General features: G+C 46.5%; 1 protein-coding gene across 1 annotated transcript; it reads right to left on the reverse strand.

The window, feature by feature from the left end:
- Positions 1 to 16: 16 nt before the first annotated feature.
- maneal (mannosidase endo-alpha like) lies at positions 17 to 16786 on the reverse strand. The gene is made up of 4 exons (XM_026155679.2): positions 15667 to 16786; positions 10644 to 10753; positions 2156 to 2232; positions 17 to 1000 (listed from the first exon to the last, which is right to left on the reverse strand). Exons 1-4 carry the CDS (start codon positions 16169 to 16171, stop codon positions 364 to 366), a joined length of 1329 nt encoding a protein of 442 aa, XP_026011464.1. The 5' UTR covers positions 16172 to 16786; the 3' UTR covers positions 17 to 363.
- Positions 16787 to 16924: the final 138 nt, after the last annotated feature.

Below are 16924 nucleotides of genomic sequence, written 5' to 3' on the forward strand. Positions count from 1 at the left end.
CAACTGATTGTCCAACTGTAAACAGACACACAGTTTAATTTGTCACCATGGAAAGACAGGAAAGAACAGTCTGGAGCATTGGATAATACAACATAAACCTCACAGAGTAGTAGAGTTACTGTACACATCCACATGGGTTTAGTAGTCAGAACCACACTACTCACAAAACCAGTGTTAGCTGTTTATCACTGCGACCCTGAAGCATCAACATGTGCATGTCATTATTAACATGTACAAAAATGACAGGCAGTCGAAACAGGAAGAGAGCGCTGAGCGGAAACTTTGTGTGGAGGAACACAAAGGTGTGGCAGCGAGCTCAACATCATGTTGTAGCGATGCTCAGACCGTCCACTCAGCTGACGCTCACATCAGCCACTTGTCCTTCTCTTTGTTGAAGTTCTCTGCCCACTGGCGTGTTAGCTCCAAGTAGTGGTCTGGTTGGTTAGGCTGATAATCTAGATACAAACGGGTCACAGTTTTCTTGGGCGTAGCCTTCTCTATTTGTGTGCCTTCGTGCCACTGGTTGAAGGACGTAATGGTGACGATTTCTGGACGGACAGACAAAGCTGCCTGCAGGGACGTCTCATAGTAACGTCCGTTAACACGGTTCCTGGTGTTATGGTTGTTCCACGGTCGAACGGCAGTATCCACGTACCCGGGACCAACGCTTGGGATGAACAGCAAATTGTTTGCGTCACAGAACGCCTTGATGGCCTTCCAGTTCTGGTGAGACGAGCCAAACGAGAAGCCGTTCGAGGCAAAGTACGTGTACATGCCGTCAAAGCCGCTGGCTAGGATGTCGTATTTGTGACGTTCCTCGACAATGAGTGCAACAAAAATCCCATCGTAAGGCGTGCCTCTAACGCTGCGGGAGCCTTTAGCTGTCAGAAGTTCTGCCCAGGACTCGGGCGGTGTCAGGTAGGAGTCGTAGATGTAAAACAGAGGCAGTACTCGCCCGGTGCTCGACTTGAATTTGTAGAAGGCGCCATGTTTTCCATACCTGAGAAAAATGAGACGTGTTAAGCTGCTGTATTCAGTTCAATTCAATCTGATTGATGCAGCGCCAAATCACAACTACACTCGCCTCAAGGTTCTTTATACTGAAAGGTAGATCCTAGAATAATACATACAGAGAAAAACCCAACAATCATATGACCCCCTATGAGCAGCACTTTGGCGACAGTGGGAAGGAAAAACTCCCTTTTAACAGGAAGAAACCTCCAGCAGAACCAGGCTCAGGGAGGGGCGGTTGATGTGATTTATAAGGAGGGCGGTGCCACCAAATGAACGAATCACAGCATGTTTCTGAAGCGTCTTTCTGGTTCACTTTGCAAATATATGTGAGCTGTCTAACATATAAACAGGACAGGAAATCAGACACTTCATGGGTCCTCTGGTCAGCTGATCCAGGGTCAGTACACCAGCCTAGACGCCTATTTTGTCCAAACCTTGTTGTGGCGGGGTGTGGTCTGCGGTGCCGCTGCAGGGGTGTCGGCGGCACCGCGACTTGCACGGCATCTGCAATCACGCCTCAAAAGTCAGTCAGCACGCCTCTGTGCTGACTGTTTAATATTGTCGTTGTTCATGTGTATGTTTGTGTGCGAGCTGAAAAGCTGCAGCCGTGTTCGTAACAACAACTGTGAATAAAGAGGTAGATGCTGCAAAGCATGAACGTGCGGACGGGTCTGCGTCTGATGCCTACACTTTTTTCATGGTGTGTTTAACATGTTGGAGTCTAACACATCATGAGCTTTACTGACTCGAGGTTGTGTCCTAATATGCAGATGGTCATCGCAGCGGTTTTCACACAAATATCGGTGCCAATATTTTTGGGAAATCAAAAGTAAAGGATTTGTACCAATGATCTTATAATATTGCACTTTAAAAACGACTTTCTATGATGCTTGACTTCTGCAAACACTGCAGTACTATGAAACCGCAGAACAAAGGTTTGTTTCAGTCATTTTTAATCAGTTGAAGGAGCAGAAACCTGCTGACCTGTGACAGCACAGTCTGGGCATTTATATTTAATGACTTGTTCCTCATCTATCAGGGTTCATGTTCCATCACATGTGTGGGCTTTTAATGTTAGCACCAACTGACACAGACAGCTTGATCATTCAGAGGTAATGGGACTCACAGAAAAACAGCTTACTTGTCAATAATGTATTTGATGTTGTCATACATGCTCTGGTCCGTCCGGCCCTTGTATGGCTGTATGTGAAAAGCCACCTGTGCATGAACACATGACAATACAGACGTTACTGAAAAGCAGCACCTGAATCCACAAAGACCTGGGAAAGAATAGTTAAAGAGGTGAAAGTGTTTCTTTTCTGTTTCTTATGAACTGCCAGAAAAGAGGAAAGACTGAGTTAGTACCTGTAATCATGGCAGCGAGCTGCAGCATCTCTGCTGTCACTGCGTACCCTCTCTGCAGATACCACATCTTAAACGTGTGTTTGCCTAATTACCAAACTATTTAACATCATGCCAATGCTGTCTGCTGTCCTTGTTTGAAACATTGTAACTGTAGCTGTGCTGTGTTTGATGAACCATGAAAGATGTGCTTTGAACAGTAACAAGTAGCTGCAAAGAGCTGCTGATAAACAGAGGAAGTGTAGTTTGAGTTTAAGTCAGTGGGTAAGTTATTAGTAAAATGTTGGAAACATGCCTGATACATTTATCCTTCTTACAAAACTGCTTTGGTTTCACAAAGACACGACTACAGTGATTATTCTGAACCAGCTGTTTTACACTAATGTGTCACCACATGTGTTGAGCTCAGGAAACGTGAGGTGGACACAGTGAAGAAAGCTGGCAGAACAAAGTCTGAGCATGCTTTCATTCATGCAGAACATTACCTGCTGATAAACACACAGAAAGAAAAGCAGGGGAGTGTTTCCTCTGTTGTAGAGACAGAAGGATAGAGAACAGCAGGCAGAGCCCAAGTTTCTCTGGCTGCATGCTGAGCATGCTGGGACAGAGAGGGAGGAGCAGCAGACATGGCCTGGACCGTCACCACGTCTGCCAACACAATCAGGTGACTGAGTAACAGCTATAACCTAAACAGAGTATGTACCTCTCCACCATAGTGGTATAACTTCATGCCTTCACAGACAGCAGGGTGTTTTGTTCTGTGGCAGGAGTGTGAGCTGACTGATGGATGCTCTCTGTCAGCCTGAAACAACTGTGCTACGCTTGTTTTGCTGCAGGTCTCAAACAGCGAAGCAGGGAGAGAGCTGTCGAGCCGTGAACAGCCCACGCTCGCCGCCCACTCCATCTTTTAAAAAGAGGCTTCAAGGTCTTTGTAAACAGTTTCCATAGCAACGTGGTAGCGTTTGGCGCTCAAGCTCAGCTTGTCAACAATCTTGACTGGTTAGAAATGATGCCAGCGAGGCAAGACTGTATTCACTGTGGAAAGGGCTTTGTTTGCTCACATCAGCTTGTGCAGAGACACATCGGTGTCTCTGCAACAAGAAGAAATGTGAACGAGACAAAAGATGAAGCATGAAGGGCGTCTGCTGCCTGGAACTGTTGTCATTTTTGTAAACTTCCTTTGCCGTCCATCCCCAAAGTTTCTCAGTTGGATTTAGATCAGATCAAATCACTTTTATTGTCACATCACATGTGCAGGTACATTGGTACAGCACATGTGAGTGAAATTCTTGTGTGCGAGCTTCACAAGCAACAGAGTTGTGCAAAATACAATAATGTAAACAAGCAAAATACAAGAATGGCTACATCTGAAACTAATAAATATATGTACAATATATAATAGTATATGCATTTCTGGATGTGTATACTAAATATTTTTCTACGTGTGTGTGTGTGTGTGTGTGCACATATTTTACAAATTAAATAGAGTAAACAATAAATAAAATATATAAAAATATACAGATCAGAGGAACATGCAGGATGGTCCCAAACAGTGATGTTATTCTCCTGCAAGTAGTCCCTCGTCCTGTGGGCATTGTGTACTGCAGCATTGTCCTGTTGAAAAACCCAGTGATTACCACACAAAACAGTGATAGTGTGGGAAGATGACTACGTTTCTCTTCTCTCCCTTTTCAGGATGAAGGTTGAACCTCTGCTTGATGGGTGCAGTGACTGCAGGGTGACAGAGGATGATATTCAGGCCAGCCTCAGAAACATCTTTCATTACTGCTTCGGTTGGGTCTTGGGTTTTGGGCAACGGCGGTCTTGTGACTCAGACAAACTACTGACTTTATTTTCAGTGTCGATTGCAAAGAATGTAAACTCAGCCCTGAGTCGTATCACAGGGTCCACGTCCTTGCAATCAGATAGATCCACATCCCCAACAAACTTTGTTGGGATGGTTCACAGTGTAGCGAACATTTTAAAGGACTTTACAAAGACCTTAGCTCCCCCTTTTGTAGATGGTGAGAGTCGCAGCTACAGCATTGTTGACTCGCCAAACTCTGAGGAAGATGACGACTTTAAACCAGAGTCTGCAGAGACTTTTAAAAGCACACAGACTCCAGCTTGTGTAGGTGAGGGAGATGTGGGTAGCGAGGGCAACAGTGATGCATTTCAAATCACTGATGTCCAAAATCTTGACCGTGAGAGTTCAGAGAGTGAAGAAAAATGTAGCGACGCCCCGCAGTGCTCGTCTGGGGCGCTTCCTACGCCCGCAGAGACCGATACCTTTCTCACTTTGTGTCTTGCAAATTTAGTCGCTCACGTTTCTGAGAAAACACAAACAACTGCTGTAAAGCTGAATTTTCAGCAGATAGTGACTGATATAAGAGAGAAGATTGGGGGAGACTTGACTCCTCTAAAAACTGTAAAAAACTTGTACATCATAATGTACAAAGACCTGTGTCGCATATTTGGATCCAAATACATGCTTCAGTTTGTGATGGAAAAGGGTGACGCGACTTTTGTAGCAGCCGTTGTGGAGCTATTAAAAGCAGAGCTAAAAGCATCGAGCGGCTCCGGTCACGCGCTGAGACGTTTAGAAAGTAACAAAAGCGTTCTCGCTTCTTTTTGTAGATCTTTGAGGAGGCTGTTCAGAAACAGAGTGACAGAGTGATTATCTTCATAATTACTCACAGAATTTGCTTCTTAATTTGGAAATAAAATGAGCAGAAAATGACACAAATGTGTTTGTCAGATCATTTAATTGTTAAATGTGTATAATGGTTTGTAGTCTCATCAGTCACAATGTAGAGACAATCGCACAAACTCGATTTAGTCAGAGCACTTTGAGTTGGTTTTGTCATTGTAGGTTAAATGTAGATATTTATTCTAGATATTGGGCACAAAGGCGTCCTCAGCTCTGTAACAGAGAGGTGTTGGCTCAGTGTGAAGATGTCCTGATGACATCAGTACTTTTGATTCTAGCCTGACTGATCAAGTTCCAGTTAAAGGGTTTTGACTGTCTTGAGAGACGACACATTGTAGACAGAGACATATTCCTCATCCATCTGTCCATCCATGTTCTATTCATCCATCATCCCGCCATCCATCCGTCCATCCATCCATCATCCCTCCATCCAGCCGTCCATCCATCCATCATCCCTCCCTCCCTCCATCCACCCGTCCATCCATCCATCCTCCCTCCATCATCCCTTCTTCCATCCATCCGTCCATCATCCCTCCGTCATCCATCCATCATCCCTCCATCCATCCATCTTCTATTCATCCATCCTCCCTCCATCCATCCACCCTTCCATCCATCCATCCATCATCCATCCGTCCATCCATCGATCCATCATCCCTCCCTCTATCCATCCATCCATCTTCTATTCATCCATCATCCCTCCATCCATCCGTCCATCCATCCATCCTCCCTCCATCATCCCTCCCTCCATCCATCCACCCTTCCATCCATCCATCCATCATCCATCCGTCCATCCATCGATCCATCATCCCTCCCTCTATCCATCCTTCCATCTTCTATTCATCCATCATCCCTCCATCCATCCGTCCATCCATCCATCCTCCCTCCATCATCCCTCCCTCCATCCATCCACCCTTCCATCCATCCATCCATCCATCATCCAACCGTCCATCCATCGATCCATCATCCCTCCCTCTATCCATCCATCCATCTTCTATTCATCCATCATCCCTCCATCCATCCGTCCATCCTCCCTCCATCCTTCCGTCCATCCATCCATCCGACCTCCATCATCCCTCCGTCCATCCATCCATCATCCCTCCATCCATCCATCCTCCCTCCATCATCCCTCCGTCCATCCATCCATCCATCATCCCTCCATCCATCCATCTTCTATTCATCCATCATCCTTCCCTCCATCCATCCTCCGTCCATCATCCCTCTCTCCATCCATCCGTCCATCATCCCTCCGTCCATCCATCCATCATCCCTCCATCCATCCATGCATCCACCCATCCATCATCCCTCCATCCATCTTCTATTCATCCATCATCCCTCCATCCATCCCTCCCTCCATCCATCCGTCCATCTATCCATCATCCCTCCGTCCATCCATCCATCCTCCCTCCATCATCCCTCCCTCCCTACATCCATGTTCTATTCATTCATCATCCCTCCCTCCGTCCATGCATCCACCCATCCATCCTCCGCTTATCCAATTCAGTGCCGTGAGGGGATGGAAACTTTCCCATCTACCACATTCACACCACAATCACTAATGAACCAAACCCCACTAACTGCATGTGGGTTCTCTCCGGAGTACCTGAAGAGAACCCACACAGACACAGGGAGAACATTCTACACATAAAGGCCCAGCTCAGGGGATGGAGTCTAAGTTGGGTGCTGATCACCTAAAGCATCCTATATTCTGCACAAGGCCATTTTGCTTATTGAGCCTTAAAGCTTCATGAAAAGCAGCTGTAGACTGTTTGTCAGTACAGCTTTTATTTTGCCGTTCCAGTTTCCAGACAGTGTCAATGCCAGCACTTTATTTAGCAACATAGCACCCAGCTCAATAGTTAGGAGGTTAGTTAGATTGTGTAACACTGGAGGGGATCCTGTGTCTGTAAAATGTCATTTCTGTGACACGTTCATATAGTGGCAGAGGGGCAGACAGTTTCCTGCTGCGTCTTTTTCATTGCATCACAGGACAAGCAGCTCCCAAACATATGCATATGACATGTGCAGAGAAAGCAAACACAGATAAACTTGTATTTTGTTAGCAGCAGCTCTGGAGCACTGAATCATGAAAGCATTAGTGCTCAGGTCAGCTGTGAGATACACACTGTTGTGTAAGTCTGACTAACACTCACAAAGAGACCCAGTTCTCAAACTAAGACTTCCATATAAGGAAGCATGAAAAGTAGACCAAGAGAAAGCTTTTCTGTCCTCCACACGGGGCTCTGCTCATTTTGCCACTGCTGTCTCGAGCACCTTCAACATTTAATGGCTTTATGGTATCTGACAGCCGCTAGTGCTAAAGGAGCTCTGACCTTGTTTCAGTTGGAGCTGAGAAAGAGAAAAGCTGAGACATGTCTGAGAGGTGAATGCCAGCCTCTGATGGCAGCGCAGTAAAGAGGAAGCTCCTTCAGTGACCTCCAGCACAATGCTTTGCAAGAAAGCTGCTAAAGGTGGACACAACAGACCTGAGGCAAAAAGACACAGCTGAGGACAACCTTGCTATGATGAGGAGGAGATACAAGCATCTGGTGATGTTTGCCGAAAAGTCAACAAATGAAAACGAGCACTCGCTCATTAAACTCGTATGACAGCTGGACTGTAAATGGTAATGATGGCGAAGGAGGGCTTTAAGCAGCCGATGCACCCGAGATCATGCAGTTAAAGGTTAGGCTGTAGTTCTTATTTCTGTTAAAGTGTAAAAGCAAAGTTCAAGTGAAACGGCTCATTTTGTGCTTTCATTTGACTGATGTTGTCTAATACTGTTGCAGTGTAATGCTTCTCACTGCCAGCACTGGCTGCTTGCTGCTGGAACATTGTGGCACACTTTGGATGAGGAGGTCTACATCGCTGACAGTAACTCCTGAGAAAAGGAGGACGGACTCTTCATTTTGTTAATAAATAAATGCTACTGACTGCAAGCTATAATCACCAATACAATGTTCAGTAGTCTTTAAATTATGGACAGGCAGCAGTCAATATTAGAAAGCCTCGAAAGGACAAAATTATATACATGTTTTTTATATGTCGTTTGCACAAAAAACCAAAACAAACAAACAAATAAAGGACTAACTCTTCGTACAGTGCAATAAATGAATTTTCAATAAAAGCTGTAAATTTGTAGTCTCGGATAGATTTTACAGGTTATTATGGGTGAACATAGGCGCCAAACTCTGAAATGAATAAAGACTATATTTTGTTAAATCTCAATTGTGGGTCACGTAAAAGCCATGGCCACAATAAAACCTGATGACACTCCGCCTGTGTTGGGAGGGAGAACCTAACTAGGCCCTCTGACTGCAGAAAACATGCTTTTCACACACGGTTTACCTGCAAGCTACTGTTTGTGGAGTGAACGCTGAAAAACTGGACTTTCAAGAACAGACGGAGGGAAAACTGACGAGCACACTGAGGCAAACCTAGCAAACACAAAGCAGTTCACAGTGGTTCACATATATGCTTTGTGTAGGAATACCTCAAAGATCTTCAACAGCATGTTATAATATATATGATCAATGAATACACAAGTGAATTTTACTTTGTAATTCTCTGTTAGCACAGCAGGCTCATCCCCCAGTGTGCGAGCGTCTAAGAGCAGTATATGCAGTGACACGTTCACAGTGAAATACACAGTGTTGGGGAGTAACAGAGTACATGTACCGCCGTTACGTATTTAAAATACAAAATATGAGTAACTGTATTCAGTTACAGTTACCGTTTAAAAAGGTGGTATTCAGAATACAGTTACTTTGCTGAAATAAATGGATTACACAGCGGTCTTCTCCTGTTTCATATGTTCGGCTATGTCCTCTCTGTTTTTGGTTTCCAGCTGGTGGAAACCCAAACAAACACACATTAAGAGGCTCTAATGTCTGTGCCTCAGTCTCAGGCCCACGTCACCTCTACTCGCGGCCGCATAATGACGTGAAGAAACATTTTTTAAAATAATTATCCAAAAATGATTTAATATGAAGGCAACAGGCAGAGTGTTACAGGCATCGCCCTGAAGAGTGTAGCCTGATGGGCAGTGAAGCCCAGCTGTGAGTAAGCTGTTAAGACTCGACTGTTTCCTCTGAAACAATAAGCTCCGTATGAGCAGCCTTTCAACGCCTCTCTCTGTCTCTCACTAGCAAAGTTGACCCAGACAACAAAGTGAAGCTAGTTTTCGGCTACGAGCCGACACGAACCCGACGTATTAGTCAGAGGCCCCTTTACCACGGCTCGGAGCCGCGGACCTGATTTCTATACGAGATCACTGCAAAAATGGCGAGTAACCTTCAGTAATAGTAATAAATCACAGCAACATTCATGTAGTTGTAAAAAGCATGATAATATATTAAGTAATCCAAATTATTCAGAATCAGTTACTCTCATTGAGTAACGTAACAGAGTACGTTACAGAATACATTTTGGGGCATGTAATCTGTAATCTGTAGTGGAGTACATCATATTTTTATTCTCTTCCCCCTCCTGCCCCCCCCCTCTTTCTTAAATAGATAACTATCATATCTGATATCATATCTCACAGTACAATAATATTGAACGGGTTGCATTGTTGTATTTTGTCATGTTTCTCAGGTCTTTGTCTGAATTTCTACGAACATTATTGCTAAGGATTGTCTTATTGCATTGGAGTATAATAATAATAATAATAAATATGTACACTTGGGTTTTAAGGGGTATTTATTATTTTCTTCTTTTTTTGGGTTGTATGGAAGCCCCAAACGCAATTTCATTGTTCTTGACAATGACAATAAATAAATACTACTACTACATTTTAAAAGTAACCTTCCCAACACTGGAAATACCTAATCAACAAAATCAATGTCACAGCTGAATTCTTCACTCACACTGCGTTTCTGCAGATACTAGTTTGAGGTATTCGAGTATTTCAGTATATTCGATGTGTAACACCTGTTCTATGTTCAAGGTAACCGGAGTTGCTTTTGGCTCTTTGGCGAGTGACAGAATGCGGGCCATTAATGTTTGGGTACAAAAAGAAAACCTTTTAAAATAATCTGTCACTCTGACCACGTCCAATATTTCTGCACCTACAGACACTGAAATGTGTTTCTAAACCTTCTCAGCTGCATATACGTATATCTGTGTACGTATATGCAACTACGTAAATACTTAGAGTATGTAAGTACTCTTACTTTTAGCATGTTTGTCATTATTCTGTGCCTCCATATTTATAAAGCATGATATAAATCACATTATAGATACAGGACTTGTACAGTGTATCCTCAGCCTTGATACTTATCTGGAAGACTCTAAAAGACTCTAAAAGTCTTCTAAAGTCTTCTAGACTCTAACCCCTCTACACGTTCATCAATTCTTTTTATTAAGTGTTATCTTTCTGCTCTTCAGGTTGATGATGTCTAAATAATCACAAAGTCAAAGTGTGACCACAAAGCTGATTTTTAAGAGATTCAAATCAATACTGTTCTTAACATTAACAGTCAGGAAACACTGGCAAGCCATCTAGAAATTCAGTAAATCGTCAGAAAGGGGAAAACATACCGGTTGTCTCACCAGTTACCTTGATGCTGTGCCTGTGGGCAGCGTCCATAACGGTAGGAACGAGGTCCTCTGTGGGCTCCCCGTGGTCGTCCCCCACCCCTGGAGGATACCAGGACAAAACCAGCACTCCTTCAAAGACAGCAAAGCAAAAGGAAAGGAGGATGAAGACTGTACAGTTAGCTCTCACTGTAGTGAATGAGATTCAGACAAGCGAAAAACAGGCGATATCAGAACTTCCAGTCAGTGCTCCTGTAACAAACCCACAGCAGACCCGGGTGCACGTTCATGGTTTGCAGCATATTTTATTAATGCTTTGACGGTTGCTGTACATCCACACACAGAGCTGCAGCTCAACATAACAACAACCACTATCACAGCACCCGGTGCAATACTTAAGTCGGCAGGGCACGATTGCGGATGCCGTGCAGGTGTGTCCGCCTTCCCTGCACAGCACTGCAGGCAATGCCCCGCCACATACCCCCATTGCCCAACTGAGGCCAGGGAGCCATCCGGCCGAACCTACTCCCCTCCCTCCGTGAGCGGGAGAGGGAAAATCGGCCCGGAGCGACAGCGTCCCCACCCCTGGTCCAGCAACAGGGAGGTGTGAGTTCAGGTGCCAGCGCCGCTGGTCCGGTGGTTGGCCGTGTGCAAGCAGTCACCCCGCGGTGGCGGTGTGTGTCGTGAACGGCAACCTTGAGTTGTAATAAAGTATGCTGCCAAGCGTGAACATGCACCCGGGTCTGCTGTGGGTTTGTTACAGCGGTGCTGAAACCCAGGACGGGGACACAGCAGACCCGCGGGCCAGCCGGAGCTGACCCAGATGGTGGCAACATAGCAGGAGCAGGCGGCAGTGTTGTGGTGCTGGCAGGAAGAACTGGAGGACCTGGTTGAGCGCCGCACGCAGAGGATCGCGAGTCTGGCAGCTCAGATGCAGTCCTGGCCAACATGGCCGCCACCCCCACTGGTTGCGACCAGCCAGGACCTGCCACCGCACCCATCCCCACTCCTGGGGTGGGAGCGGCTTGTACCCGGCTGGGGCCTGCGCCTGTTCCTGCTCCCCGGAGGAGGGCCACCGAGCAACCACTGGGTCCACCAACAGCTTACCCAACTGCTCAGCCCGAGTTGGAGGTCAGTGCACGGAGAGCGCGGGAGGAACCTGCCAAGCCGTCGCAGGAAGAGGAGGCGGAGCGTGAGGATCCGTGCCTGCTGGTTGAGGAGGAGGAGAAAGGGGAGGAGCTGCGCGAGGGTTTGCGCCTGCTTGCAGAGGAGGTGCGTGAGGGTCCGCACCTGACAGAGGTGGAGGAGCTGCTCCTAGTGGTGTGCGATACTCCATATTTTGGTATCGATCCCATATCAAGTACATAAGGGCCAGTATCGCCGATACTCAATAAATAAGGTGGATACGCCATTGAATTGCTAAATCTCAATTTATTTTTATGACCTTAAGTGTTTTTTGTGATGTTTCCTTTTTCATTATTAAATAGTTAAAACCCAGGACATAATTAGGACAAAGTAGAAATTATTGTGGCTGCTCTGCGATGCCAGGGCAGGTGAGATGGACTCACCTGCACCGCGTCTACAATCACGCCTCTCTGGCTTAAAACCTGTGCTCTGCTTGTGTTGTTGTTGATAGTGATGTGTACGGCTGGCAGCGGGAGAGCTGCAGCAGAATGTACTGTAGCCGTGCCACACAGCCGTGTGATCATTGTAAGAATAAATGATGCTGTGAAGCATGAAAATGCCATCGGGTCTGCCGTGGCGGTTTAGTTATCTTTTTCTTTTTTTAATAAAAATGTTACAATAAATTGCGCAAACCAGTTAAAAAATCTAAACAAGCACTGTTGAGAAACTATAATACAAAATTTACAATTAAAATTCTCAACAACAATAAGAGCTGATAAAAATATAAATAATATGTAAACAACTTAACAACCCCCAACGCGTCTAAGGCACGTCACGTGAGAGCGCACCATCTAAACACAAGAGGTAGGAGGGGAGCAAAGTGTGCCTGCTCTGCGCTGACACAGGTGCAGCGAGTCGCTGGCTGTTTCGTCTTTGCCAAAACGACAGCACCGCAAACAAGAGCGGAACTTAAAGAATCGATCTCACCAGGCTAGTATCGATCCGCCAACTTGGCATTGGTATAATCGATATTTGGATCCGCCCACCACTAGCTGCTCCAGCCGGGAGCAGCGGAAGAGGAGGAGCCTGCTCGGCCGGAGGGCGTGCCGTGCGACTGCCCCGCCAAGTCTGAGGGCGGCATGCTGGCCAGACCGGCCTCATCTCCACCAGAGGCCGGCGCGCCAATTGATCCTACGTCAGCCCAGCCGCCTGTGAGCTGCGACCACCTGCCATGCGACCAACCTCCGGACCAGCTTCGCCAGCGCCGCTGGAGCCGCGGGCGACCACCTGAACTCACACCCCCCTGTTGGGGACGCCGACGGTCTCTCTCCCGCTCGCGGGAGGAGGGGGTTAGGTTTGGCCGGATGGCTCCCTGGCCTCAGTCGGGCGATGGGGGTATGTGGCGGGCGTGGATTGCGGTTCCGTGTATCCGCAATCATGCCCCCCCGACTTAGACTACGTCCACACTAGCCCGGATAGATTTGAAAACGGCGTTTTCGTCTGAAAACGTTTGGCATCCACACAGTCGGCCCAAAACGCTTACGTTCCAGTCCTGCGCAAAAACGAGCGAGAATTAAAGAAAAGCTATCTGGAGCACGTACAAACTGATATTCATCTTTTTTAGGGCTGTCAAAATTGAGAGCAATCAAAACAACTGCCGTATAATGCACTCCGCTATCTTTGTTTAATTGGCCACATGACTGCATCACATGACCAACATGCGTCATCGTTTTCGAAAGTCTGCGTTTTCGTGTGTCCACACTGCGACGGGGCAGCTCCATTTTGAAATGTGTGCGTTTTCGAGAGCGGCGTCTCGGGAGGCCAAAACGGAGAGAAAACGATGTGTTTTCGTTTAAAAACGCATTAGTGTGGACTAGGGCTGCCACGATTTGTCGACTAGTCACGATTACGTCGACTATCAAAATCGTCGACGACTGATTTAATAGTCGACGCGTCGTTTGAAGCTTTGTAAGATCACAAAAGACGCAGGAATAAGTAGCAGGATTTAAGAGTGTAATAATGGACTGAAACAGAAGATGGCAGCACTGCATGTACAAGGATGCCAGCTGCCGTTAAACCCCGAAGAAGAAGCAGCTGTGTCCCAGAATTCATAGCGCGGCCCAGCTCAGTTTCCAACAATGGCGGCAGCTAGTTAGTTTTAATGTTACTCTTATTATTCTTTCTGGGTCACAAAATAAACGTTTAACATATTTTCAGGGAGAATGTAGCTGTGTAAACCTCAAATATCTGCTCAGTTTATCAGGACACCACATATTTTCAAAAGCGCTCCGACGTTTTCGGAGACGTCTGTTACCCACTAGCTCGATAGCTAGCCGGGGGCTAGGCTCACTAGAGCCGTGAGAACACCGGACTCCCGGCAAATTGTTTTCAAACCCACCGCCGTCTTTCGCTACTCAGGTTAAACATGATATATGAGTCACTTAGATAACTTAAAATGTTATTGTTTGAAGATGTTGTTTTTTTTTTTTAATATTTTATTTGTTCCTGAGTAAATCGGTTTGGCTGAGATTAAAGTTATAGTTTTTACACAGCTGAATAAACGTCAAGCAGACAGCTGATTATCAGAAGTGTGAGATGCTGGAGAATATACCCCGGTGTCCTGTTATATTTTAGATAGCAAGGAGTTTATTAAACTTCACCGAAACAATCTGCAGATTTCATTAAAATTGAATAAACTATCATCTTGTCTTTATTTTTAGTTAGCACCTTAAAAGCTTAAAGCTGTAAGCTAATGATAGTTATATAAGCTGTAGTTTTACGTCCAGTGGATGATGATCTGATTAGTCGACTAATCGCAAAAATAATCGGTGACTAGTCGACTATCAAAATAATCGTTTGTGGCAGCCCTAGTGTGGACGTAGCCTTAAATATTGTACTGGGTCCTGTGTTCAGGTTGTTGGTTGTGTTGAGCTTGCAGCGGGTGTGCTGTGAACTGCAACCTTTGAGTTGTAATAAAGGGCGATCGTGGCTCAAGAGTTTGGAGTTCGTCTTGTGATCGGAAGGTTGCCGGTTCGAGCCCCGGCTCCGACAGTCTCGGTCGTTGTGTCCTTGGGCAAGACGCTTCACCCGTTGCTTACTGGTGGTGGTCAGAGGGCCTGGTAGCGCCAGTGTCCGGCAGCCTCGCCTCTGTCAGTGCGCCCCAGGGTGGCTGTGGCTACACTGTAGTGTAGTGTAGCCACTGTATACACTATACACTGTAGTGATTGTGTATAGTGTAAAGCGCTTTGGGGTCCTTAGGACCAAGTAAAGCTTGCACAAGAGAAATGAAGACGGTGGAGATTTGTGACAGAAGGAGAGCAGCGAGAGTGAAACAAGGTTTACCAGATGGAAGTGAGAGACTGTGGCACTGAAGATGCTCAAATTTACACATGTTGGTTTGCTTTTTTTATTTTAATTAGAGGGAACTTTCTGTAATATTGATGAAACAATATTTACCATGTAAATCTCCTGATCAGACACTGGTGTTTTATCACCATCTCTAAGCAAACTTGTTATCTTGAAGTTTTGCATGTTTGCATAGAGTCAGTGTGTTCATCCATCCATGTGGAAGAGGCATTTTATTTAGAAAGTGCAGCCTGTGAACACGGTGCCCCTCTAACATACTCCCACAGCCCCACAGGACTAGTGCTGCAGACCAAACGGACCGAGATACGCGTGAATAAACCTGATCAGCAGCGTTATGGTGCATATTCATGCATAGTAAATGAAACTGCATTCTTCTAGTTCACCGTGAATAGAGGACAACACTGTTTTACTCTTCACAGCACTGGAAACTTTATATTTTACATTTAATCTGGATACTTTTAGTTATGATAGTTCAACATGAACATGCTTCGTTGCATTCAAAGAGCCGAGACTCTGTCACATACACACAGAGCCAATGTTGCAACAGTGCTTACCCGCTGCGGCCGCTTCTATCTGGGCCATGTGTGACTCTAGCACCTTCGGGTCCCTCGAGCTGTAGGGTCCCAGCTCGGGGTAGAAACTCGAGGCAATGTCATCCGGAGGCGTGTGCTTTCCTTGAGCATGGCTGGCTGCGATCTTTGGGTCCCAGTGTGGCACCAGCACGTGATCCCAGTGGATGTACTTGTTGTCCACGCTGGGAGAGCCGTACCACAGGTAGTAGAAGATGTGGACGTCGTAGAATATGCTGTACTCCCGGTCCGATCTGGTGAAAACCACCTTCGTGTCGCTGCTGCTCATGTGGAACTGACCTGGGGAAACCACCACGTCTTTCACATCCAGCCGCCTCCTCTCTGACCTCTCCCCGATGAAATCCATACCAGGAGCCAGGTCCGAAAAGCCGTCGCTGGGTTTCAGCGTCCTCAGGCCCATCATGGTCCCAAAAATGAAGAGCGTGAAGAGGAAAAGCGCCACCAGCGCTTTCCTGCGCAGCCGAGTCATCGTCGCTGTCCGTGGTTCTGCCGCAGGAAGAACACGCGATCCAGAAGCCAGCGAGGGGCCGACACTGGTTCTCCTCAACGCCAGCCAGCCATCCTCTCACAGCGTGAACGGGAACAGAGCGGAAACAGGAATGAACGCATTTAGGAGCAGCAGCTGGTGCGTAATGGAGTCTGCGGAACGAAGGATAGCCACTCTGCTTTCACTCCTCAAACCAGGACCCGGGGACATTTTGCTCGATGCTGCTGCAACAGAGCGCCTCCTGCTCGGCCATCACGCTCTCACTGGCGATTCACATCCTCTGCTCTCCGTAGCAAAAACACCGTTCCTCCGTCTCCACTGACAACACAAGCAGTCCGCTCACAGAGGAGCCTCGTTACCTTTGTATTGCATCCAGCCGATGCTCGGCGCTCTCCGCCTGCCTCTCTCTCCTCCGCCGAGCTCCTGCTGCTGCTCCTCCGGTCAGAGACGGGAAAGTGCTCCGGTTCTGTCCCCAAACCGTAAAACAATCAAAGAGAAAAACGAACCTTTTATTTGACTACACAAATAAAAGACGACAGAATGGAGCGTTTGTTTCTTCAGTACTAGCAGCACGGAGACGAGATCAAGCCCGACCGGAAAGACGTGTATGGGGGGCGACCAGTGGGCGACAGAAGCAGGAGGTGGAGCCAAATGATTCTTTACAATAAGAAGACATTTCTCCAGAGGAAGTGTGGCCTGTTTGTAGATATGAGCTACGTTTGGATAGAAAACACC

Source organism: Astatotilapia calliptera, chromosome 22 (assembly GCF_964374335.1).
Source record: "Astatotilapia calliptera chromosome 22, fAstCal68.1, whole genome shotgun sequence".
Lineage (NCBI taxonomy): Eukaryota > Metazoa > Chordata > Actinopteri > Cichliformes > Cichlidae > Astatotilapia > Astatotilapia calliptera.

Bases quoted from the DNA above. Each gene is read 5' to 3' on its own strand.
- maneal (XM_026155679.2), bottom strand. From the start codon at position 16,171: ATGACTCGGCTGCGCAGGAAAGCGCTGGTGGCGCTTTTCCTCTTCACG. The intron at 10,754-15,666 runs GTAAGCACTGTT...CTGTCTTTGAAG, and splicing joins GATAGAAGCGGCCGCAGCGG to GAGTGCTGGTTTTGTCCTGG. The intron at 1,001-2,155 runs GTAAGCTGTTTT...CATTTTTCTCAG, and splicing joins ATCAAATACATTATTGACAA to GTATGGAAAACATGGCGCCT.